The sequence below is a fragment of the Pantherophis guttatus genome, chromosome 1 (genome assembly GCF_059756535.1).
Source record: "Pantherophis guttatus breed Tessera chromosome 1, ASM5975653v1, whole genome shotgun sequence".
Taxonomy (NCBI): domain Eukaryota; kingdom Metazoa; phylum Chordata; class Lepidosauria; order Squamata; family Colubridae; genus Pantherophis; species Pantherophis guttatus.
The window spans coordinates 33,551,092-33,575,367 of NC_142063.1; the positions used below are offsets into that span (position 1 = coordinate 33,551,092).

The window sequence follows — 24,276 nt, forward strand, 5'->3', positions numbered from 1 at the left end:
CCAGAACCGGTAGTAAAAAAAATTGAATTCCACCACTGCCTGCATGGTGCCTTTCATATTTGTTCATGAAAGGTAACAGAGCCTGTTATAAATATGTGACATTTCATGCTAGTACCTATACATGAAAATCCAAAAGGTTTGAGAGTTTGTGGAATCCTAAAAATGGCCATTCTTCAGCATGTAGTAGGCCGGGTACAGTCTGAAGTTCAAGATAATGCTCAGTACGTTGAATTAAGGTCTACAAGTGGTTTACAGAAACGGTTCCTTTGAGTAAGAACTATAACAAAGATGCTGAATCCCTAGTTTCATTTTTTATGCAATTCCTATAGCTATCTACAACAATGAATCATGAAAAAGGCCGTGGATCATGATATCATCACGCTGTGGCCATGTCCTTCCAGCCCTTGGAGACTGAAAAATTTGCAGGTGGAAAGTGCAGTGTTCCTGCCCAATCCTGAACTGCTGTTTGCTTCTGTTCAAGGCTGACAAACCTCCCACTCCCTCCCATTCCACTCCAGGTGATTGATGATTAGGGTCACCTTTGGGACAGTGGATGCGTTACACAATTGTTTCATTCCTTGCAGCATACAAGCAGTTGCAATAATTCATTCTCTAGCTTGTTTGAAATAATCAACAGAGACCTGCTGTCCTGCGAAAACACACACATTTTATTTCTGGAGTGTTTGCACATTGTGTGAGCCTCACACATGAATAAAAGCACCACCTGTTTGTGGCTGATAACTATGGCTCATAGTGCACATATCAGTTTGGCTTGATGTAGCAACAAGCAGAAGTGGCTCTAGCAGTTCTGGTGTGACCCACATTTTGTTAAAACAGCTGCCTGCTGTTCAATTTGCTTTAATAAGTCTCTGGGCTTTCAGAGTTTCCACAAAAACAGTTTCTTATATGTTTCCTGCTACAGAGATAAGCTTGAAAATGGTTGTCAGCATCTGGTGGAAAGAAGTTGAAGAGATGAAGATTCTTGAGTAGATTGGAGAGAAGCTGCTAACTCCCAATAAGTGCAGGCAGAGGGATTTTAGAACTACGCCTGTATCACAGATGCTTCTACTATTGGGTACATATCTTAACAATTTGCAATCTCTCTGCAAGATGCTTACCATAAGAGTGGAGAACTTGTGGTCTTCCCAATGATGCTGATCCATCATCCTAGGGACCTTCACCATTGGTCAAATGTTTGCTGGGAAATGTGATTCAGATGTTGTTTAGAAGACCACAAGTTTCTTAGTACTCTCCAAGATTCCTGTACTTAACCGCTTTTAATAGGGGTGGGGTGTAGGTAGGAGAATAAATAGAATTGTATTTCCTTTTCCAGCTACTAACCACAATATATTTGAATTAATGCTTGTGTAAAGTTTATTCATGGGTAACCGTACTTTGCTAACCTCCCCTTGTGCAATTGGTAACCTGCATAAGTAGATTTCCTATCTCATTGAATTATAGATTGTATTTGTTTCTTGTATAAATAATTTATATTAAACTCATGGTGGTAGAAGACTGGGTTGGAGCATCCAAATTTAATTTGTTCAAGAGGATGTTGGAATTCAGACAGTTGATAAAATCAGGTTTTCACATTTTTGCTTATTCTGCAGCTCTCTGATTAGCAAAATAAATCCAAAACATCTCAAACATCAAAGTTGGAAAAATTGGTGGAATTGTCCACTTGACTCTTCCCCAATTTTAATCTTGGGAAGTAAAATGCAAAAATTGTATGCTAAAACCCATGGTGAACTGAACCATGGTTTACTTCAAGAATTCTCAATCTTTGTGGTGTCACCATCCTTTACAAGTGCAACTACCCCAACCCACTTTCAAGTACCCCTCAAAAGGAGCTCTGGTGGCTCAGCAGACTAAAGCACTGTTATTAATATCCACTTACATTGCTGCCTGCAATTACTGCAAGTTCAAATCTCACCAGGCTCAAGGTTGACTCAATCTTCCATCCTTTCTAAGGTAGGTAAAATGAGGACCCAGATTATGGGGGCAATAAGCTGACTTTGTATAAATATACAAAAGTATGAAGGCTATTGCTTAACACATTGTAAACCGCCCTGAGTCTCCGGAGAAGGGCGGCATATAAATCAAATTAAAAATAAATAAATAACCTGGCCGGTTTGAGGCACTTTAGCTTACTGTGGTTTATTCCAGAGTTAACTCTTCCTGGTCTTCTTCCTAGGAAGATATCACACTGAATCTAGTTGCTATGTTCATAGGCTTGTTGTACACATCCTGGGTAGTTGGAGAAAATCCTTGAGAGTTCCTTGGACTGCAAAGAGATCAGATCAGTCAACCCTAAAGGAAATCAGCCCTGATTATTCTTTGTAGGGCAGATACTGAAACTCAAATACTTTGGCCACTAAATGAGAAGAGATAACTCATTGGAAATACCCTGATTTTGGGAAAGATTGAAGGCAAAAGGAGAAGGGGATGGCAGAGAATGAGATGGTTAGACAGTGTCATCGACACAATGAACATGAATTTGGGCAAACTCTGGGAGACAAAGGAGGATGGGGTGGGGGACTGGTATGCTATGGTCCATGCAATCTTGAAGAGTCAAACACAATTTAGCAACTGAGCACAACAACAAAACATCCTGGGTAGACTGGTTTATTTTATTGAGGAATGGTTCTTCTGCAAGAAGACACAATGTTTGGGCTGCTCAAGAGATGAAAATATAGCCCTTATAATGCAAAGACTTGTACTGCCTGTAACCATAGAATGCTCCCCTCCCCCAGTGAAGGAGCCTTCATTCAGTAAACTAACCACACTGTTTAGATTCATTTAGTACCCAGTGTGACAACTAACTAGCCATGTTTTAGTCTAATTGCACTGATTGAACCCAAATGTAAAGGCAACGTGGAAACAGAATAAGAGAATTGGAAGGGACCTTGGAGGTCTTCTAATCCAATCCCCTGCTCATGCAGAAGATCCTATACCATTTCTGACAAATGGTTGTCTAGTCTCTTCTTAAAAGTCTTCAGTGATGGGGCACCCACATCTTCTGAAGGCAAGCCATTCCACTGGTCAGTGGTGGGTTTCACTTGCCTTTGCTACTGGTTCGCTCACACCAGGGCGAACTGGTAGCAACCCACCACTGCCACTGGTTGATTGTTCTCACTTTCAGGAAATGTTTTCTTAGTTCTAGGCTGAATCTCTCAATTAGTTTTCCATCCATTGCTTCTTGTCTTGCCTTCAGATGCTTTGGAAAATAGGTTCTGTCTATTTTCTTCAGAAAACATTATTTGGCTATTGTCTGTGACTTCGCCTAAATCAGATTTTTTCCAAGGAGAGTTGTTGGACTACAGCGTCCATCATATGAGCCGTGGTGGCGCAGTGGTTAGAATGCAGTACTGCAGGCTACTTCTGCTGACTGCCGACTGCCTGCAAATTGACTGCCGGCAATTTGCCAGCTCAGCGTTTACTCAGCCTTCCATCCTTCTGAGGTCGGTAAAAATGAGGACCCAGACAGTTGGGATCAATATGCTGACTCTAAGATCGCTTAGAGAGGGCTGTAAAGCGGTATATAAATCTAAGTGCTACTGCTATCATCCCTAAGAAATATCTCCAAATATTGACAAGGTTCTTCCAAAATCCAATGTCTTCTTTGGAGAGGGGGATTGCTCAAATGCTGCCCTTTTGAGGATAGCACTGGGTAGGCTATGCAAATGTTCCAGTCTTACCACACTCCCAATCAGTGTGAGAGAAGCAGAGTAATTGCCTTCATCAGGCAACTTTCTTGGGTATATTTTTCCATCTTGGAAATAGTTTTTGTGAAGCACTTTGGGCTTTCTAGTGGGAGGTAATCTTCTAATGCTCGAGCCCATAGTAATGTCGTACAAGTCTGCCACATGCAGCTTTCCTCCGAGCTCCTGCCCACGCACCAGCTCTCTTGGTGTGATGTCTTCTGTGTATGTGTGCATGTACGTGCGGTATAATTAGCTGTTGGTTAGAAAGGGTGCCGCAGGAATCAGTTGGAAAACAACACATTGCTACAAATGTATAATGAAGTTCAATTAGCACAAATGGTTATAACAGAGGCAGTTTATGGACTACTGGTTGGGAGGTGGCAGGATTATAATTGGAAAAGTACCAGTGACTCTTTCCTTATTATTCTCTGGCCCACCTCCCACCCAAATGTCAGGAATAAATTAGAATTAAAGCAATTGCTGAGAACAGTGCTGTCTCTGACAAGTAGCAGTTTAAGAGGCCACCTTGCAATGAATCCTCCCTTCCAGTTTAGTGATGCTAAGGAATTGTTCTGTTTAGAAAGCAAATGCTAGGGAATATGCAATGTCTGGAATTATGGGACGGATGCTTTTAACTTGCACGCCTTAGACAACATGTCTTTTGCTGTTTATATGCTAACACTCTTGGACATGATTACTTGCTAATTGCTGTACCATATACTATTCTACGGTTTTATTTTATACCCATCTGAGGTTGAATTGCAAAGCCATCTAATGAATCTTGCTGATGGCCCTAAGAGAGGATTTTAATTCTGAAAGAAATGTAAACTTAATTCTTACTGTTAAGTGTTCTTGTTTTCTCACCTTCTCCAACTCAGTTGATACAGTTTATTTATTTATTTTATTTATTTATTGGTTCGATTTATTGAGTTCGACAAGAAGCTCTCATTCGGGAGTATAGTAAGATCCTGTTAAATTCCTCTCTACCCATTCATGGCTACATTCCTGATCTCTTAAGATGCTGATTAAAGTCAAGAAACCCACCACTCTTGACAGCGCTTAAGCTGCTGGCCGATCATCAGAACACCACACAAAAGTGGATGGAAGCGTGGAGTAGCTATTCCCCCCAAGATATTTCTGAGCATATTAATCCTAATAGTATACCTCCAGGATTTAATCTACCTGAACACATATGGGTGACATACAATAGAATTAGAATGACTGCTGGGGTGTGTGCCGACTCCTTGTATAAATGGGGAAAGACACCTTCAGCACAATGTGATTGTGGGGCCCCTCGACAGACTATCCAACATATAGTGAGGGAATGCTCTAACAGAAGGTATCCAGGAGATTTTAGGGACTTCCTCTGCATAACAACGACAGCTACTGACTGGATCTCCAAACTCGACATTAAACTCTGAAATGTTATTTCTGTTTTCCTCTTAGGTTTTGTTACTGCTTTTTTTAAAAATTGTTTTAATTGTTTTAACCTGTAAAAATGAAGTGTTTTAATATTGTGCGTGACCAGCCATACGCTAAATAAATAAGTTGGTTCGATTTATATGCCGCCCTTCTCCGGAGACTCAGGGCAGCTTACAATGCGTTAAGCAGTAGCCTTCATACTTTTGTATATACCTGCTTAGTAGGGCTTTTGGCCCCCCCCAAGCGGTGTTCTTTTTTTATACAAAGTCAGCTTATTGCCCCCACAATCCGGGTCCTCATTTTACCTACCTCGGAAGGATGGAAGGCTGAGTTAACCTTGAGCCTGGTGAGATTTGAACTTGCAGTAATTGCAGGCAGCTGGCAACTAAGTGCTACTTAACAGCACTTTAGTCCACTGCACCACCAAGGCTCCTAACAAATTTCTCAGATTTTCAATACTGTATTTTATAACCGCCAAGAATTCACTGGCTGCAGTTTTCCCTGAACTGTATGCATACATGGCCAGCATTTAAGTATGTTATGAGATCATTAAAAGCACAGAACATGGGTAGATGGAGATTAAGAAGTGACAATCGGATTTTTATCTTTATTAATCAGTAAATCTGTCTATGGAGATTCTCAGTTATCCAGATCATGGTTGTCCCAAAGGTACTTTTTCAAGGGGCAACTGGACTGTCTTGTTTTTCTTTCGCTTTTCATCCAAGAAGCTTCTTCAGCTCTTACTGATGGTGGGGAATGGAAGGATTTACCGTATTTTTCAGAGTATCAAATGCACCTTTCCCCCCCCCCCAAGGGTGGGAGAAAGAGGGTGAAAATTTGGGTGCGTCTTATACACCGAATGTAGCCCTGCCCAGCCTCTGAAACGGAGGTTTCAGAGGCCAAAAAAAGCCTCTGAAACCTCTGTTTGAGCAGCTGGAAAAACCCCTGAAACCTCCATTTGAGAGGCTGAAAAAAGCCTCTGAAACCTCTATTTGAGAGGCTGAAAAAAAGCCTCTGAAACCTCCGTTTGAGAGGCTGAAAAAAAGCCTCTGAAACCTGTTTGAGAAGCTGAAAAAAAGCCTCTGAAACCTGTTTGAGAAGCTGAAAAAAAAGCCTCTGAAACCTCCGTTTGAGAGGCTGAAAAAAAGCCTCTGAAACCTGTTTGAGAAGCTGAAAAAAAAGCCTCTGAAACCTCCGTTTGAGAGGCTGAAAAAAAAGCCTCTGAAACCTGTTTGAGAAGCTGAAAAAAAAGCCTCTGAAACCTCCGTTTGAGAAGCTGAAAAAAAAAACCCTCTGAAACCTCCGTTTGAGAAGCTGAAAAAAAAAGCCTCTGAAACCTCTGTTTGAGAAGCTGAAAAAAAAGCAAGGCACAGAGCTGACAACCAAGGAACCTGTTGCTAAAGTTCACCTCTGGGAACAGCTGATTGGGGGTATTCTGAGAGGCCGATCCACCCCCTTTTTTCTTATTTTCCTCTCCAAAAACTAAGGTGTGTCTTATACTCCAGTGCGTCTTATAGTCTGAAAAATACGGGTATATTCCTTGCAGACAGCTGGTCATTTGCATTCGGCCATTTTTCACACTTATGACCATTGCAGCATCCCTATGTCACATGATCAAAATTCAGACTCCTGGCAATTGATTCACATTTATGATGGTTACAGTGTCCTGGGCTCATGTGATAATCTTTTGCAACCTTCTGACAAGCAAAGTCAATGGGGAAACCAGATTCACTTAACAACGTTGTTACTAATTTAACAACTCCAGTGATTCACTTAACACAAGTAGCAAGAAAAATCATAAAATGGGGCAAAACTCACTTAACAAATTTCTCACTTGGCAACATAAATTCTGGGCTCAATTGTGGTCATAGGTGGAGGACTATCTGTATGCTAGTGTACCTTCTGCTGGTTTTCAATGTGGAAGGCAGGAACTGTATAATTGTCAGTAGCTAGCTACTTCTAAAGTTTCTTTTGACTGGAAGCCATGGTGGGCTTGTTCCCCAAATCGGTTGCTATTTTTGTAGCAATATTGAACAATAGCTGCTGATTACATTGTCCTTGAAGTCTCCACAGGAAAGTCCACGTGCAGTAATATTACTGTACTTCATTGACAGTCTTAGCAGAAGTGTCTCCATTTACACACACATATATGTGCCCAGGTGGCTGAAGATTTGTTCCTGGTGAAAGACCCACCAGGTTTATGTAGCTGAAGTGAGATGCTCTGTTTGCATTAATGTATATTGTAAAACATTTCTTTCAGAAGCTTGCCTGCTATGAAAATAGAGTGAGGGTTCTTGGTCATTAGCCAAAGCTGTATCTTAGGATTGCCATGGAAACAGTGCACTGATTAGAAAAATAAAGCTAACTTGTAGACGTTTGTCTGTGGCTAACAAATATTGTTCAGTTTCAGCTTTTAGTAGCCCAGATCAGCACCCAGTGTTAAATAAGGTGACCAGATTTTGAGATTGGTAAAGAGGGACACCATTGTGGGCGTGGCTTATTTTGTGGGGGTGGCTAGCTGGTCATGTGACTGGGTGGCCGTGGCTACCTGGTCATGTGACCGGGTGGCCATGGCTATGTGTATAGGGACTACTCAGAGGGCTGAAAAAAGTAATTTCTGACAGGTCCTCGCACTTTTGACTGGTCCTCACACTTATGACCATCCTCACATTTATGCCCATGCAGCATTCTTAACAACCATGTCACTCATTTCACAACTGCTTCTCTTCACCATGGTGATAAGACTGGGCAAAAAATGTAAAATGTGAGGACAGTCGTCAGTCGTAAGTTTGAGGACTGGACAAAAGTGCGAGGACCAATCAAAAATAACTTTTTCAGCCCTCTGAGTAGTCCATATGCACAAAAGGACTAACCAGAGGGCTGAAAAAAGTCATTTCTGACAGGTCCTCGCACTTTTGACTGGTCCTCACACTTATGACCATCCTCACATTTATGCCCATGCAGCATCCTTAACAACCACGTCACTCATTTCACAACTGCTTCTCTTCACCATGGTGATAAGATAGGGCAAAAAACGTAAAATGTGAAGACAGTCGTAAGTTCGAGGACTGGTCAAAAGTGCGAGGACCAGTCAAAAATAACTTTTTCAGCCCTCTGAGTAGTCCATATGCATAAAAGGATACAGCAATAGAGAGAGATGAAGGAAGGGAAGGGAAATTAGAGTAGGAGTGAGGGTAAGAGGGGGAGGAAGAGAGGAGGAGAAGGAGAAAGGAAGAGGAAGTAGGGAGGAGAAGAAGAGGGGGGGAAGAGAAAGTAAGAAGGAAAGAAAAGAGAGAGGTGGTAGGTTTGAAGAGAAAGATTGCTGTACAATAAAAAAGATGAAAGGGAAGAAAGCCAACCCCAAACAAATATAAAGATATTAAGATAAAGAATGAATGGTTAAACTTTAATGAATAAAAGAGAACAAATATGAATAAATAGCAGTAATTAGAAACACACATACAAACATACAATTTATTTTCTTTGAACAGAGTATTTGGCCGGTTTACAAATTTAAACAGTGTTTAGTCACTTCAATTAAATTTACAATTTCTATATTTCCTTTTTGCCATATTTATTCATCTATTTTTTTTAAAAAAACCAATATTACCCTTCATCCTCATCTCTAATCTTAATCAAATTCAATTTTTCCCTTCTATTCTATATTATACCCCTTCCCATTGTCATCTATTTTTATATCCATCCTCACATTGTTTAATTATGTAATTATGTAATACAGTTGTTTAATACAAATTCAACATTTTAATATAAATCAATTAGTTATAAAACTATCTTTTTTGTATATTAATATGAACATGAATATTCCAATTATTTCCATGCAATCCAATTTCTTACAAATCAATTAATTATATTTACCAATAATAATAAACCAAATAATTTCCCCCATATATTCCTCTGAACCACAACTTAAACATTTCTGCTTTCAACACAATATACAATTAATAGTATCTCAATTATTACAATTCCCTAGTTAAATACAGCTTTTTTTTCTTTTGTGTTTTAAAATCTTGAACTCTCCTCCTAAATTTCCCATTGTTTGCAGTTTTTCACCTACCTTTTTTAGGGAGGAAAAATAAAAATAAAAATAAATCTCTTCTCTGCCTCATTTTGTCAAGTTGCACCAAAGATCCTGGTTTCGGTTTCGTTTCTGCAGCTTAGCTAGGGGGAAAAAAACTGCTTCAGAAACTCTTTACACTGATTGCCTGTAGGGCGGCCCTTTGAAGCCCCGGGCAAGAGTTTAAACAGTTTTTTTTTCTTCTAGCCATCAGCTGGGGCTCAAGAGGCAGCGGGACTCAGGAGGCAGAATGAAAAATCGGGACTTTTTTGAAACGCCGCGGGACGCGGGACAAATTGCTAAAAATCGGGACTGTCCCGCCAAAAGCGGGACGTCTGGTCACCTTAGTGTTAAAACATTTGGAGAGCCACATTTGTCATCCCTGGACCAAAGCAAGATAATGCAGTTGAGTGGAGTTTTAAACCTGGTTTAGTCTAACATGCTAAATCAGTCACAGAGCTGAACAGATTTAATGCAAACTATAAAATAAGATGGGAAATTAAAAAAAAAAAAATCCCAGAAGAAGGCAATGGCAAACCCTTTCTCTACTGTTACCCTCAAAGGAACAAGAGCTCTACTTGATGTTGCCTTTTTACTGTGATTAGTCTAGACCCGTGATGGCGAACCTATGGCACGCGTGCCACAGGTGGCACACGTCGCCATATCAGTGGGGACACCAGCTCAGCTCTGGGGCGCATGTGCCCGCTGGCTAGCTGATTTTCGGGCCTTCTGGGCCCACCAGAAGTAGGGAAACAGGCTGTTTCCTGCCTCCGGAGGGCCTGGTGGGGGGAGGCCTGTTTTTCTTTCTTACCTGGCTCTATATCCTCTTTATTTATCTGGGAAGGGCGAAAACAGCCTTTCTCACGCCCTCGGAGGCCCTCCAAAGGCCTGAAATGGCCCACTTCCCAACTCCCGGTGGGACAGGAAGTGACATTTTTTGCTGCCCCCAGCCTCCAGAGACTCCTAGAGAGGCTCCTAGAGACTCCTAGAGGGGCTCCTAGAAACTCCTAGAGGGGCTCCTAGAGACTTCTAGGGAGGCTCTGGAGGCTGGGTACAGCAAAAAATCTCACTTCCTGTCCTACCGGGAGTTGGGAAATGGGCCGTTTCAGGCCTTTGGAGAGCCTCTGAGGGAGTGGGAAAGGCTGTTTTCGCCCTTCCCAGATAAATAGAGAGGATCTGGAGCCAGGTAAGAAAGAAAAACGGGCCTACCAGGCCATTGTGTGCCAGGAGTTTGGGGGGGGAGGGCGGTTGCACGCACAAGGCAAGCGCATAGAATTATGGGTGTGGGCACGTGTACGAGCGACCCTCCCCCCCCTCTCCTGGCATGCGATGGCAAAAAGATTAGCCATCACTGGTCTAGTCATTTTAGCATGTCCTTTCCTGAAGTTCAACTAATTCCCCAGCTACTCCAGGTAGTCCTCAACTTACAACCACAATTGAGTCCAAAATTTCGGTTGTTAAGTAAAACATTTGTTAAGTGAATTTTGCCTCATTCTTCTCTTCTTGCCACAGTTGTTAAGTGAATCACTGCTGTTGATAGGTTAGTAAGCCAGTTGTTAAATGAACCTGGCTTCCCCGTTGGCTTTGCTTGTGAAAAGGTTGCAAAAGGAGATCACATAACACTGAGACATTGCAACCAGTTGCCAAGCATCTGAATTTTGATCACATAATCATGGGGATGCTGCAAAGGTCTTAACTGTGAAAAAACAGTTATAAGTCACATTTTTCAGTGTCGTTGCAACTTTGAACTGTCACTAAACAAACTGTTGTAAGCTGAGGACCACCTGTATATCAAATAGCTGTGGAGTTAAACATCACCACCAGTTTGAGGAAGGCTGCACTAGTTGTAGACTTTCAGAGGTTGCATTCTCCATTTTTCATAGAAATGTATTGTGGTTCATTGCAAATTAGGATGGGATGGCAGAAGTGATTATTTTCATCATGATGCCCAAGTAATATTTATTTATTTATTAGCTGTATATCTGTAATTTCATTTAGGACCTTGTAGCATCCTCCCTTCCTGTTTTTTCCCCGTAACAATAACATTGTTAGTTGAGCTGGCTTGAAAGGGACTCAACGTCCTTGGGGTCCTTGAGCCTCTGTGGTTGAGGATGGACTAGGATAGTTGCTCCTAAGCCAGCATCTTAACTGCTACAACACACTCATTCTCCCTTCCTGGTGATCCCTGTAAACACCTCCAATATCTGCACGCTCATAATGTAGCAAATGCAACTCATGCATTTCTGCCATATTTTGTACAACCTCCCATTTATTCTATTTGCTTTCTCTCATTTTATTCCCAGTTACTCCTGAAGCAATTGGGTTCCTCTCTGCTGTTGGGGTCTTTATAGTTCTCCTTGCAGTCCTCTCCCTCTTCATCAACAAGAAGCTCTGTTTTGAAAAGATTGGAGGTCTTCCCTGCTTGGAGCAACAAGGGAAGCACAAGCACTACAAAGAAAAATCTGGGGTTCGGGAGGGTCTTGGTAAGTAATACGCAGTATTCTGGCAACAACAGTATCAGCAGCAAGAACAATTATCCTCTTGTAGATTTTAATAACTTATTTCTGTTTTGATATTGATTGCATGCAAATTGCAAAGCTTTAGCTTAGCCAGAACAGCTGCCTTAATGTTTCCCTATGCCTATAATCTTTGCACTATAATCAGTCTTTTCTCTTTCCAAAAATAAATCACAACACGCATCGTATTGCAGTTTATCTCTTTTTTAACCTGCAAAAATTTGGACACAAGGCATGAGCCACCCGGGTGATTCACAATTTTGCTTTCTGTGTGCTTTCTGCTTGGTGATAGATACTTGGCTCCCTTCAGATTGAGATCTGTGTTTGTTTATTCATGTCAGAAGCATCACAATTAAAATAAGACATACTATGCAACATAACATTTGAAATATAAAATTAAGATGTATGCAAAGGATATAGTTAGTGTCTGTCTGTCTGTTTGTATGTATGTATGTATGTATCCATCCATCCACTCACACTCACACTCACTATATTCTTGCAGCATTTTTATCTGGGTTTACAGAACTTCCTCATTGGTTGTTTATGATATCATAGCAGAATAAAGTATTTTTTCACCATTAAAAATGTTGAAATGCTGATCCCCAACCAACAGAAAAATTTGTGAAAAGTCAAGAAAATGGGAGCAGTACGAGTAATAAATACTTGATCAAATGCATAACCCTTATATCCTCTTTTTGTGGCATGACACAATTGTGATCCAGAAGCTCCCAATTAATCATTTCCTGTTATATCAAAACCAAAATTACCAACTTTGCCATATGCTAGGATCTGAAATCAGCTTCAGAGCCTAAGATTCTAGCTTGTTCTATTTTATCAGTGATGGAAGTTTATTAATATTAGATAAGGCAAATTAGAAAGTTATAGTTAGTTGGATATCTAAGCAATGTGTAGCTGCAAAAGAGGTTGACCATTTTTTTCTGGACCTTCCTGATTGGAATCACTTCAAGGAGTATAGATGTTTGCTTCTGGAAAGCGCAGTGGGTTTGGTTGAACTGCAGACAGATTCTGCAAAGCAGATTGTCTTCTTGGCGCATACATGCTAAAAATAGTGTCTTTAATGTCTAACATATGTAATCCTGATAAATATAAAACTGGGTATACATGTTTAACAGTGCACGAAAGAGGTTTAAGGTTTAAGGTTTATTTGGATTTACATACCGCCCTTCTCCCGAAAGACTCAGGGCGGTGAACAGCCAAAGATAAAACACATACAATATAAAGTTTAAAAAACAATTTAAAACATATTAAACAAATTTGGCCCATACTAATTAAAACACCCCTTTTTTAAAAAGCAAATTAAAATTAAGCAATTAAAAAGAGTTAGGCCAGCCCAGCTTGTTGGAATAAAAAAGTCTTGAGGGCACGGCGGAAAGTGCGTAAATCCGGGATCCTCCGTATCTCCGGGGGGAGCTCATTCCAAAGGGCAGGTGCCCCCACAGAGAAGGCTCTCCCCCTGGGGGCCACCAGTCGACACTGTTTGACCGACGGCACCCTGAGGAGCCCCTCTGTGGGAGTGTACTGGCCGGTGAGAGGCTACCGGTGGCAGAAGGCGGTCTCGTAAGTACCTGGGTCCTAAGCCATGGAGCGCTCTAAAGGTGGTAACTAATACCTTGAAGTGCACCCGGAAGACCACCGGGAGCCAGTACAGCTCACGCAGGAGAGGTGCTACATGGGAGCACCATGTTGCTCCCATAACCACCTGGGTGGCCGCATTCTGGACCAATTGGAGCCTCCGGGTGCTCCTCAAGGGGAGCCCCATGTAGAGAGCATTACAGTAGTCCAAGCGGGAAGTAACGAGGGCATGAGTGACCGTGCATAAGGAGTTCCGATCCAGAAAGGGACGCAACTGGCAAATCAGGCAAACCTGATAGAAAGTCCTCCTGGCCACAGCCGTCCACAGAAAGTCCTCCTGGCTACAGCCGTCCACAGAAAGAGGCACTTTCCATGCATAGACGTGTAGATATTGAGAGGTGTGTGTGTTTGTGTGTGTGTAGTATGATCCTGATCCTCGCCACCCATAGTTTTAAACTTGTTTCTGGTTCTACAGTACTTGTGCTCAGCTTTTTTTTATTTTCTTCTCTATCATAGTACCAGTGTTACATAAACACTGATATTCTTTTGTGTGAGTATTGCAAAATCTTTCTTCTTCTTGACAACTAGCACGATGGAGGGGCCTTTCTAAATGACAACATCTCTCCTTCCCTTTATGTGGGTGTTGACATTTTTTTGGAGCTGCCAGAGATGATCTTGCAAACATATATTTACTGAAGCTTTTTAAAAAGTGAATGATTAATAAACAGGGGAAGTTTTAAAATCGAGTAGAGTGGGAAGGAGGAGGGGAATTCATTTGCTTCCAAGCTGTAGTGATTTGCATTTGAAAGTGATTCTTTCACTTACATGTCATTGACGAGTAAAACCTTGAAAATATATACTTATAATGGAAAGATTTATATTGATTCTAACCACAGCTTTTGAAAGCAGGTGGATTATTCTAGCTGGGAGTTGGGGAAGAGCATAACTCCAATTGGGATGCAACTACTGTAAAAGGAAGCAAAAGGAAACTTGGCTGAAAAATTAGGTGTGAGTGGGCTGCATTATTTTGAAAGAAGTTTTGGACTTTTGAAATTCTAAGTCAAATCTATCAAGACCTAAATGTGACAGGGCAATCAAGTTTTATTTGTTCACATTCCTGCCCATGCACTTAAAACCAAAACGAAGAGGATCTTCTGTCAAAAGCAGGATTATTTCTGCCGGAGCAACCACTTTCCTGCCTTAACTGTGCCATGTTCCATTTGCCTCCATTACGTTGACTGGCGTCTGGTATGGATGCCCTCCAGTTGATGTCTTTGATATCAACTCATGAATCTCTTGCCAGGTCCCATTACTATGAATAGCAATTAACTGAATAGAAAGATATTCAAACTTTGTAAGTCATGAAAATAGCAAATGAGTATTTATTTATTTATTTATTTTGTCAAGCATGTATAAAACAACAGATATAAGTATAAATATGATTATGTATACAGGAAATGGGGACAAAAAATGGGGACAGTAGGACAGGGATAGTAGGCACGTTGGTGCGCTTATGCATCCCCCTTACAGACCTCTTAGGAATGGGGTGAGGTCAACAGTAGACAGTCTAAGGTTAAAGTTATGGGGGTTTGAGGATGAAACCACAGAGTCAAGTAGTGCATTCCAGGCATTGACCACCCTATTGCTGAAGTCATATTTTCTCCAATCGAGTTTGGAGCGGTTTACCTTAAGTTTGTATCTGTGTATCTATTGTGTGCTCGTGTATTATTGTGTTTGAAGCTGAAGTAGTCATTGACAGGTAGGATGTTGTAGCAGATAATTTTGTGTATTAAGCTTAGTACGTAAGATAAATAAGATAAGTAGTAGGATAAATGCATCCTAGCATTGAGCTTGAATGTGCCCATGTAGGTTTAGGGACAACATTATGAAAGGGATTAGGTACTATCCTCTTAACAAGATTCTTCTTTTCCTTTCCAGTCTTGCCTATAGCCCTAGGATTTTCTAGTAATGTCCCACTCTAGATCTACTGTATACTACTCCCGGCTTTCCTCTTTTCACTTGACCTGAGAATTTCTGCACCTAGTATTCTCAAAGTTTAAAGTTGACCTGTTAGAATGCATGAATGCATTAATAAGTGTGCCAGAACCCCAGGATGACATGATTACTGTCTACCAAAGTAATCTGTTGCATTTATCTCTTCAACCAAGTCTTCTATACTAGTTAGGATCAGATCTAGAGCAATTTATCCTTTTTATCTTTTGTCGTTCTCTCTAAAAATTGAACAAGTGTGAAAGAACTTTTGGGATCTTGGATTCTTGTCTGACTTGGTTTACCAGGAAGGGTGCAGGTAGTAGAGGGGCCCTCTGTTGTTATTATTGCATCTTACATCCTGATCAAGGAGGGCAATAACTAGATTGTTTGTTCAGCATAACAATTAACAACATATAGCAGAATAATATATTTGCTGTTTCCTCTTCTTTGTATTCTTATTCAGATGCTCTTATCTGGACCCTCAAATTGCATTCAGATTCCTGGATCTTAATATATAATATTTATTTCCTTCGCATATAATGCCAATCTTCCTCACCTTCCTTTTGTCTGGCTTGTTTCTTTTGTATAAATTATATTCATCAGTCTTTGTATTCTATTAGTGAGTTTCATCCTACCAGTTATCAGTAAAGTGTATTAAACATCTTAATCCATAAACACATATCATGTGAATCCAGCTGTTAATGGTTTATAAACCATCATTAGATACCTTAAATCATGACTTAATATAAAATATGAGCCTGTTCAGTATCAGTGGTTAATATCAGTTGAATTACATTTGTGTGAGGGCTGTCTAATCTCAGCTGCTTCTTTCTTGGCTGCAAATAACTTTGTCCTACAAATGCTGCAGGCAAGCTGGATTCATAATAGCAGTTGACAGCTTGGGTGACTTAATAGGGATGGGGATAGGGATAAACATAGCAAGAAATAGTTTGATGCTTAGAAGTTTTGTTTTGTTCTTCCTGCAAGGTTTTAACAACATACTGATATAGGTACTTCACCTTTTTAAAAAAAATCAAACTATTGAGTGTTCCATTGATTTGTATTCAGGATTTATTCCAGATGTTTTGATTTAGTTGTGTTTGCCACTTAGGATGAATCTGCCTTATATTAATCTGATAAGTGCCTCCTGTCTTCTTATTATCTATATAACTTGTAATAACCCATCAAGATAGTTTTTTAGCCCTTCCTAGATTTGCTAGGGTTTGAATCTAGAACTTTCATATGAATAAATATGTGCGGTGAGATTTAATTAAGCCCTTTCCAATTACATACTTATGAATATTTTTCATAATCATACTCTACTTTGATGCATTTAGGGTAAAATCAAATACTGCCCGGGTTCTTCTTTTTCTTGGATTCTATCTTCTTAGCTAGATTTGGTGATTAACAAAGACCATTGTTAAGAACAGATGATTTCTACTAATTTCTTGTAATGCTTATTCTGTAGCTCACAGAGCACTGAATCTGATACGCTGGCAAAGAGGAACAGCTGGAATTTATGACCATCACAGGTTTTGCTCATTAAATATATAAAAGTATGGCTTCAGAGGATGTCTTAAGCTTCTTCCAGCCTTTTTCCTCCTGGATATCTCGAGTCTATGAGGCTTTCCAGCAAGCAGGAGAATCCTTATCTTCTTCGTTGAATAATCTGGGAAGCAAACCAGATCAGAATGGATTTGATGGGGAAGATGAGTATTTAGAAGACAGTGATGGGCTTTATGAACGCTACTCTGTAGGTTCTGATGATGACAGTATTTCAAGTCAGGAGAGTGAGAAATCTCATCAATCTTCATCATCCTGTCAAGATCTTGCTTCACCTGAATCTTCAGATCTTGATTTGATTTGGCCTGAGCAGGAAGGAACCACCCCCCACACCTCGGAGGAATACTTTGAGGATGCCTCCCACGGAGTCTACCAAAGTTACAAGAGTTATCAAGCTACGGAAGCTCTCCCCACTATCCCTGAGGAGGAGGAACATCTCCACTCCAAGCAAATTAAGAACCTTTCATGTAGCTGGGATGGTGAGTTTTTATTCTCCTTTGACGGCATTGCATTTGCTTGTGTAGATGATCTTCCATCTGCAAGGCTGGTCACCTGTACATTTAGACAGGCTTCATATTCTGAATTTTGAGAAGGAGAAGTTAAAAGTTCGATTTTTCAATGCATCTTATACCCTACAATTTGAAACTATTCAAGAAATGGCTAAATTTTTCAGAAACGCTTCGGGCTACCTTGGAAAAATGTTTATGATCCAAAAATATTTGAGCCATTTTAAGGGTTTGAAAGAAAGTTCCCACTTATCATATGCTGTAAAGGAAATTACCCTTGTCAGGTTACAGACCAAACAATATGGCTCTTGGAACATTCAGTGCAGATCAGGATATCCTATGCATAAGTCTCACAGCAGACAAGTACTTCATATTAGACGCTTTACAATGGGACCTGAGGAGTTTAATTTGTACTTTCCTATCTTAACCAAGGCTTGTGGGGTGGGAGGAGAGGAGGGGGATCTAAACTGGGAATGGCTTGGATTCGGATTGGTCCTCACCTAATGATCTGTGGAATTCAGTTGATGGCAACTGGGACTACCAGGATTGTCATCTGTCATCACTTAACAATGCAAATTACAGTCCAATTTACCATTGTAATTTGAGACTATCTGAATACGCATCATTTTACTGATTTCAGGAGCATAGCTTGGAGGATAAACTGAGAAATATGTTCTCTGGGTTGCCCTCTGTATTGGGTGTAAATATGCATATTTACACCCAATACATGTTTTCTGGGAGCTGGCTTCAAATACGTCTTATAAGCTAGATGGTCAGTGATAACTATGGAAAACACCTTCAGAGAACCTTCCCTAAAACAGTTTCAGAATGCATAGGACAATCAGGCTTGATCAGTTCATACAACTCCATATCTAATTAGATAAGATATTCTTAGCTAGACATTATCAAAGTTAAGGAAAGGTAACATAATATTCCATTAGCACCCCCATTTTTTTTAAAGTTAGCACCCCCCTCTCTCACACTCACACTCACACTCAACTCACACACACACACACACACACACACACACACAGAGAGAGAGAGAGAGAGAGAGAGAGAGAGAGAGAGAGAGAGAGAGAGAGAGAGAGAGTGTCCCTTGTAGGTTTCTAATATAAGTATCAACAATTATAGTTCAAAGGCAAGGCAAGTTCAAAGGCCAATAATTCTTTACCAGGATTTCTATTTTAATCATTGAACAATTTGGGATTTTTTTGAAATTAATTTCTCTTTGTGAGATAGGCTTGAATAAACTAACATTATTTTTCTGGTTTTGACTTTGGACAACTTTGCTTTCCCAAGTTTGGACAACAACTTTCCCAAGTTGTTCAATTTGCTAATATTTACTTGCTTTCCCTGGGCAAATGGAAAATTCTACCTGTATCATCTCTGGAGATTCTCAATCATCCAGGTTTCCTCAAAGGTGCAACTGGACTGTCTTGGGTTTTTTCTTTGAAAACATTTCGCTTCTCATTTTGCGAAATGTTTTCAAAGAAAAAAACCAAGACAGTCCAGTTGACTTTTGGAAAAAATCACCTTTGGGTCTACCTGTATCCACATAGGTACTGTACCGGTATATACATGACTTAGATTGCTTCTATTGCTTCTAGGTGATTTTAAGGGATAATGCTTAAATATGCAATCACTGCTAACTAAACCCTGTTTATTAGTATATTGAACGTAAGTATATATCCATTTTCAACTTGGATGGAATACTCCTACAGTTTTGATACCTTCACGAATCAGTTTCCATTTTTTAATCTTCCATCAAGAAATATTTTTCAATTTCAATACAAGAAATTTTCCAGCAGTGAGAACAATCAACCAATGAACAGATGTTGCCTTCAGAAGTTGTGGGAGCTTCATCACTGGAAGCTTTCAAAAAGAGACTGGACTGCCATCTGTCAGAAATGCTGTAGGGTCTCCTGCTTGGGTGGGTGGGTTGGACTAGATGACCTACAAGGTCCCTTCCAATTCTGTTATTCTGTTAATTATCTGTTGCTGTTCCATGTTTGTAATACTAGAGACTGGGCTTTCTTTTATAACTTGTGTCTCAGATGTTATTTCAACGTGAATATTGAAAATATTGGCAAAATTGTATCTCTTCACATGAAGCTTGAAATACTCCTTGAATTTCACATCACTTCATCAGATGGAATTGCCTTGTACCTGAAGACAGAACCAATTCTCCTTAAATTCAGTAAGAAATTGAGAGAGTAGTACATTCCAGCTGCATCAAAGATTTCCAGTTTTGGGAATGGATTTGAAGAAATTAAAGTCTGATTTAACAACAGTGAATAAAGCAGGTGCTTTAATCAACCTGGCACAGGTTAGATGAGAAATTAACATAATGAAATTGCTGGTATCGGAACAGTATATCTATCATGTGAGTATCAGCTATGATCATTTATCACATTCATTGCACTTTCAAGAAAGAAACAATATGAAATGAGAAGTATTTATAGTACACTGTTTCAATAGAATTTGTTTAGAGCTCAGAACCCTGAAAACAAATTTCTTATTTATGTCCAGAAAAGAGATTTAGTCAAAAGTGAAAGTATCTTTTCTGATGGAATTTCCCACAGTGGCTGCCATTTGCCATTGGAGGATAGTTGCTGCTAAAGTAGTCATTGGTTAATATGTGTATGTTGAGTACATGCATAAACTTAATATCTACCCTGTTTCCCCCAAAATAAGTCTCTGGAAAAGGGCAGCATATAAATCGAACTAATAAATAAATAAATAAATAAATAAAATAAATAAGACATCCCCTGATAATAAGCCCAATCGGGCTTTTGAGCGCATGGCAATAAGGTCAAGTGCTTATTTCAGGATTCAAAAAAATATAAGACAGGGTCTTATTTTCAGGGAAACATGGTAACATATTTTCTTCCTAAGCACAGAAGGAATGAGTCTAAAAATGAAGCTTCTATCTCCTCTATCTTTCCCATCCTGATGCTTTTCAGATGTGTGAGATTTCAAATTTGACCACGCTGGCTAGGGAATTAAAGGTATTGATACCCCTCCTCATCTGGAGAGAACAGGGTTGTGGAAGGCTACATTTCATATTTAATCCTTACTCTTGCTCTTTCAAACACCAAACATGAAAACTGAGTAGAAGAGGACTGACACTGTCTTTATGATTATCAAAGCTGATGTGATCCGGTACATAACATTTGGTAATGGAAGAGAGATTATTTTTAAAAACCTTCTCCTGTGTCCCTGGCCCAAAATTGTAAACACTTGTCTTTGTGGTTTTTTTTCCAGTGGAGTTTTTTTGTGTATCTGTTTTTTTCTATTTTATTGCTGCTTTTTGGAGGCAGGGGGATGCTGCTTTCTCCACTTTTATTTATTCTTAATGTACCATCTTTCACCTAGCTCCCCAAAATATAATAGAGGCTTTTAATGATAAATTAAACAAGACAAGAGCAATACTTGAATGCTTTTTGTTGCCATAGAAGCACTTCTGGCAGATCACAGAAGGACCCTTTGGCTAATAGTAAACTATGAGAAGAAAATAGAGACACTCTTCATCAAGTAATTGCTGTTGACGAAAAAGCAAACAAGCCTTATGTTCTTTAGTCCAGAATAGTCTTTACTGAATGTACATGAGTTTCATTTTGGGAAGGGGCAGGAAGCAACAGGAGAATTAATATCTTATTTTGACAATTTTCATCTTGTGTTTGAATAAAAGAGGAACATAAAATCAAGAGTATTTGGGGGTAGTTTTTGTCTTTCTGAGCTCAGAAAAATCATCTTTCAGTTTTCAAGAGTGTTCCATTTTAACTCTTTAAGTAATATTTCTCTGCCATCTCTCAGGAAAATGTTTGCACTAAAAGAAAGGCTGGTAATCTGTATTTGTGGATATGGGCATACATCAGACACATCAAAGCAGGGATATCACAAGTGCAGGTATTGCGTAAAAGAGTGCACAGTCCATCTAAGCATAGATATGAGACTAAGCCACATGTGAGATGTGACATTTACGTTGTCATGTGCATATGCAAAGCAAAGTGTAGTCTTGGGTTAATGCCAAGCTTGCAGTGTACACTCAAAAGTCCTTGTGATCACGGATGGTATCACACTAGCTTTCAGTTGCAATTGTTTCTGGAAATGCAATTCCACTATCTGGCCAAGCAACCCCTGTGCTATATGAGCCATAAAATCACGGCAGCCATAGCTTTCCGCAAATTGACATACAAGTGTAGTAGTTGCTAAAGCTGTCTGAGAGCCCATAAACTGAAGTCTCCTTGAAAATCAGCTTGGACTCCTGATTATGACATTGAAAAATCCTCATACTTTTCATCGCAACAACAATACTGAGGTTCATCACTGCATTTTTTCCATTTTTTAAAAAACTTCCCAAGGTAGACATAGTGATATTTAGCAGAACAACAGAATAAACAGGACTGGAAGGGACTTTGGAGATCTTTTAGTCCAACTCTCTACTCAAGCAGGAGACCCTACATCATTCCAGGCAAGCGACTCTCCAGTCTCTTCTTAAAGGCCTCCAGCGATGAAACACCCACAACTCCTGAAGGCAAGCCGTTCCATGGGTTAATTGTTCTCACTGTTAGGAAATTTTTCCTTAGTTCTGCATTGTTTCTCTCCTTGATCCATCCATTGTTTCCTAGCGGTTTCCAGCCAAATACTAGCCAAATCCAAATCTTCCTAGGTTTCTGTGGGTTGCCAAGGTCAACCAGATGCTACCATCTAGCTGACCCTGAGAGTCTATGCACACATTTTGCCACCAGGAGATGGTTTCCATAGACACTCATATATTACAACCTATTACAACACTAAGTGTCAAACTTCAATATAGAGAGTTATATATCTCAGGTTCAAATATTACAGTACATTTCCTCCTGTGTTTCCTAAATGAGCAAGAACCAATAATTTCTTGTGCATTGTTATTGTAATGGCCTGTCAGTTCTCACCTTCTTTGCATCAGATCTTGGTCCTTCTAATCTTCACGCTTGCTTTAGATTTATGAGATCCCAAGTTCAGTCTGTGATATCTCTGATAGGATTGGGAGAGCCCAGTGGATATGAAATCCAGGAGAAGTGCTCTCAGTTCCTGCAGATCCATCGTCTACCTACCTATTGCAGACTGATTGTCCCAGATTCATGGCTGACACCATTAATCCCGAAAGCAGCAGTTGTGAATTCTTTGGTTGTTAATTTCTTCCTTATCAGTTTCTATAATTTCTTCATAGCATCTGAAAGTATTTTTTTTAGTACTGCTACCATCAGTCAGAAGTATATGATAAATCTGGGATTCCTCTGAGTTATCAACTATTTCTTTAAAATTCTTAATATGGAAGCAGAAAATACAATTGGCTTGACAGATGGTTCGGAGCTATTAACTTTCAGCAAGAAGCAAACAACGTTTTGTACTTTTGTTATTTACAAGCTGCTTCTGCCAGTTCAATTTTACTTCAAAGTTTACTGTGCTTGATGAGAATAACTTAATAATGTTTTGTTATGGTTATGGCTTCATTATGTTTGTTAATAATGTTTTCTTGGTTAGTGTATCTTGCTAATTGACATAGAGCTGCTTGTTAACCAAATCTTTTTCTACATTCTCTCTCTGAATTAGACCAGGACCAAGAACTCTTCCATTCTTTTGAACATTTCTGATTCTATATAGTCTTTTTTTAAAAAAATCCTTCTATTCTCTTTACTCAATGACTTCACTAGCTACACTAGTGGTTCTCTTAGAATAAACCTTCTTAACTCCCTTTCAGCAATTTGCAAGCAATGCTGCATCTGTATTGTTTAAAATATGTTTTCTCTTGTCAACTACCTCATGCCCAGGACAATTGCTTCTCCAGTAGACACATGTATGTTATATGGAAAATACATAATAAAAGACTGTAACAATACAATTCACAATCAAAGCAACTGTTACAGACTGAATTACAGCTTCCAGAATGCTGAAGAACTGGACAAAAATTATTATAGTCATTACTGAGATAGTAGATTCATGGTGCAAAGCAGAATAAAGTAATCCATCTTCCTTCCTTCCTTCCTTCCTTCCTTCCTTCCTTCCTTCCTTCCTTCCTTCCTTCCTTCCTTCCTTCTCCCCTCCCTCCCTAAATCGATTGCTTTCTTTTGTCTTCAAGCATACAGAACCTTTTTCACAGGATACACAGAATCTGTCTTGTCTGTCTGTCTGTCTGTCTGTCTGTCTGTCTGTCTGTCTGTCTATCTATCTATCTATCTATCTATCTATCTATCTATCTATCTATCATCTACCTACTTATCAACTACCTACCTTCCTATCATCTCCTATCTCTGGGACTCTGGGAGGCTTACAATTCTAAATTATTGATTGGTACATTCCCTTAATACTTTACCTCCCAGCCATGCATGCCAGGAAGTCCTCAGTTGTTTACCATTCCATGAGTGCGTCTTACAGGCCATGTACCTTTAATAAAAAGCCCTCTCAGAGACATCCCCTCCCCCCATTGAAATAGCCAGAATACACCTATAGTAAAGCATTTATCTTTTTATCTTTGATTAGTTATATGCGTTTTTTAAAAAAATTAAATGCCACTTACAGAGTTACTGCATGAAATGCATACTATGTGCCCACATAGCAGCTAGTTTTATAGCAAAAATCCCTTTCTTAAATTTTTCCAGGTTTAATGCCTTAATTCTAAGGCTTTTGTTGTGGTAGAATTCCAGTAGCGTAGATGTTCCTTGCCATTATCTCTAGACACCACTCCAGATACTATTATCTACCCAGCTTATCCTGCTCTTTCTTTTCATATGGAGGGACATATACTTGTAAACAAAAAGTAATAGATTATTGCCATTTACAGTGTTTCGTTTCCAGGATCGTTCCTATGGATCACAATAAATCAAATCTATACTGGAAGCTGGTGCTGTGATTTGCAATACTAT

The 24,276-nt window shown here is 39.7% G+C and overlaps 1 protein-coding gene across 15 annotated transcripts in view; it reads left to right on the forward strand.

Moving 5' to 3' along the window:
* The window catches only part of SYT16 (synaptotagmin 16), a 101,157-nt gene that overhangs the window by 46,923 nt on the left and 29,958 nt on the right, over window positions 1-24,276 (forward strand). For 5 of the 15 annotated variants that reach the window (XM_087871550.1, XM_087871560.1, XM_087871545.1 and 2 more), the window contains exons 2-3: window positions 923-1,075; window positions 11,505-11,684. The exons of 1 other annotated variant lie outside the window; for it this stretch is intronic. In XM_087871550.1, coding sequence (XP_087727676.1) covers window positions 1,060-1,075; window positions 11,505-11,684 — 196 coding nt within the window. In that variant the 5' untranslated portion in view covers window positions 923-1,059. Of the gene's footprint in view, window positions 1-922; window positions 1,076-11,504; window positions 11,685-16,770; window positions 17,345-24,276 lie in introns of those variants that run through there. 9 more of the 15 variants (XM_087871546.1, XM_087871549.1, XM_087871555.1 and 6 more) reach the window with 4 other exon arrangements.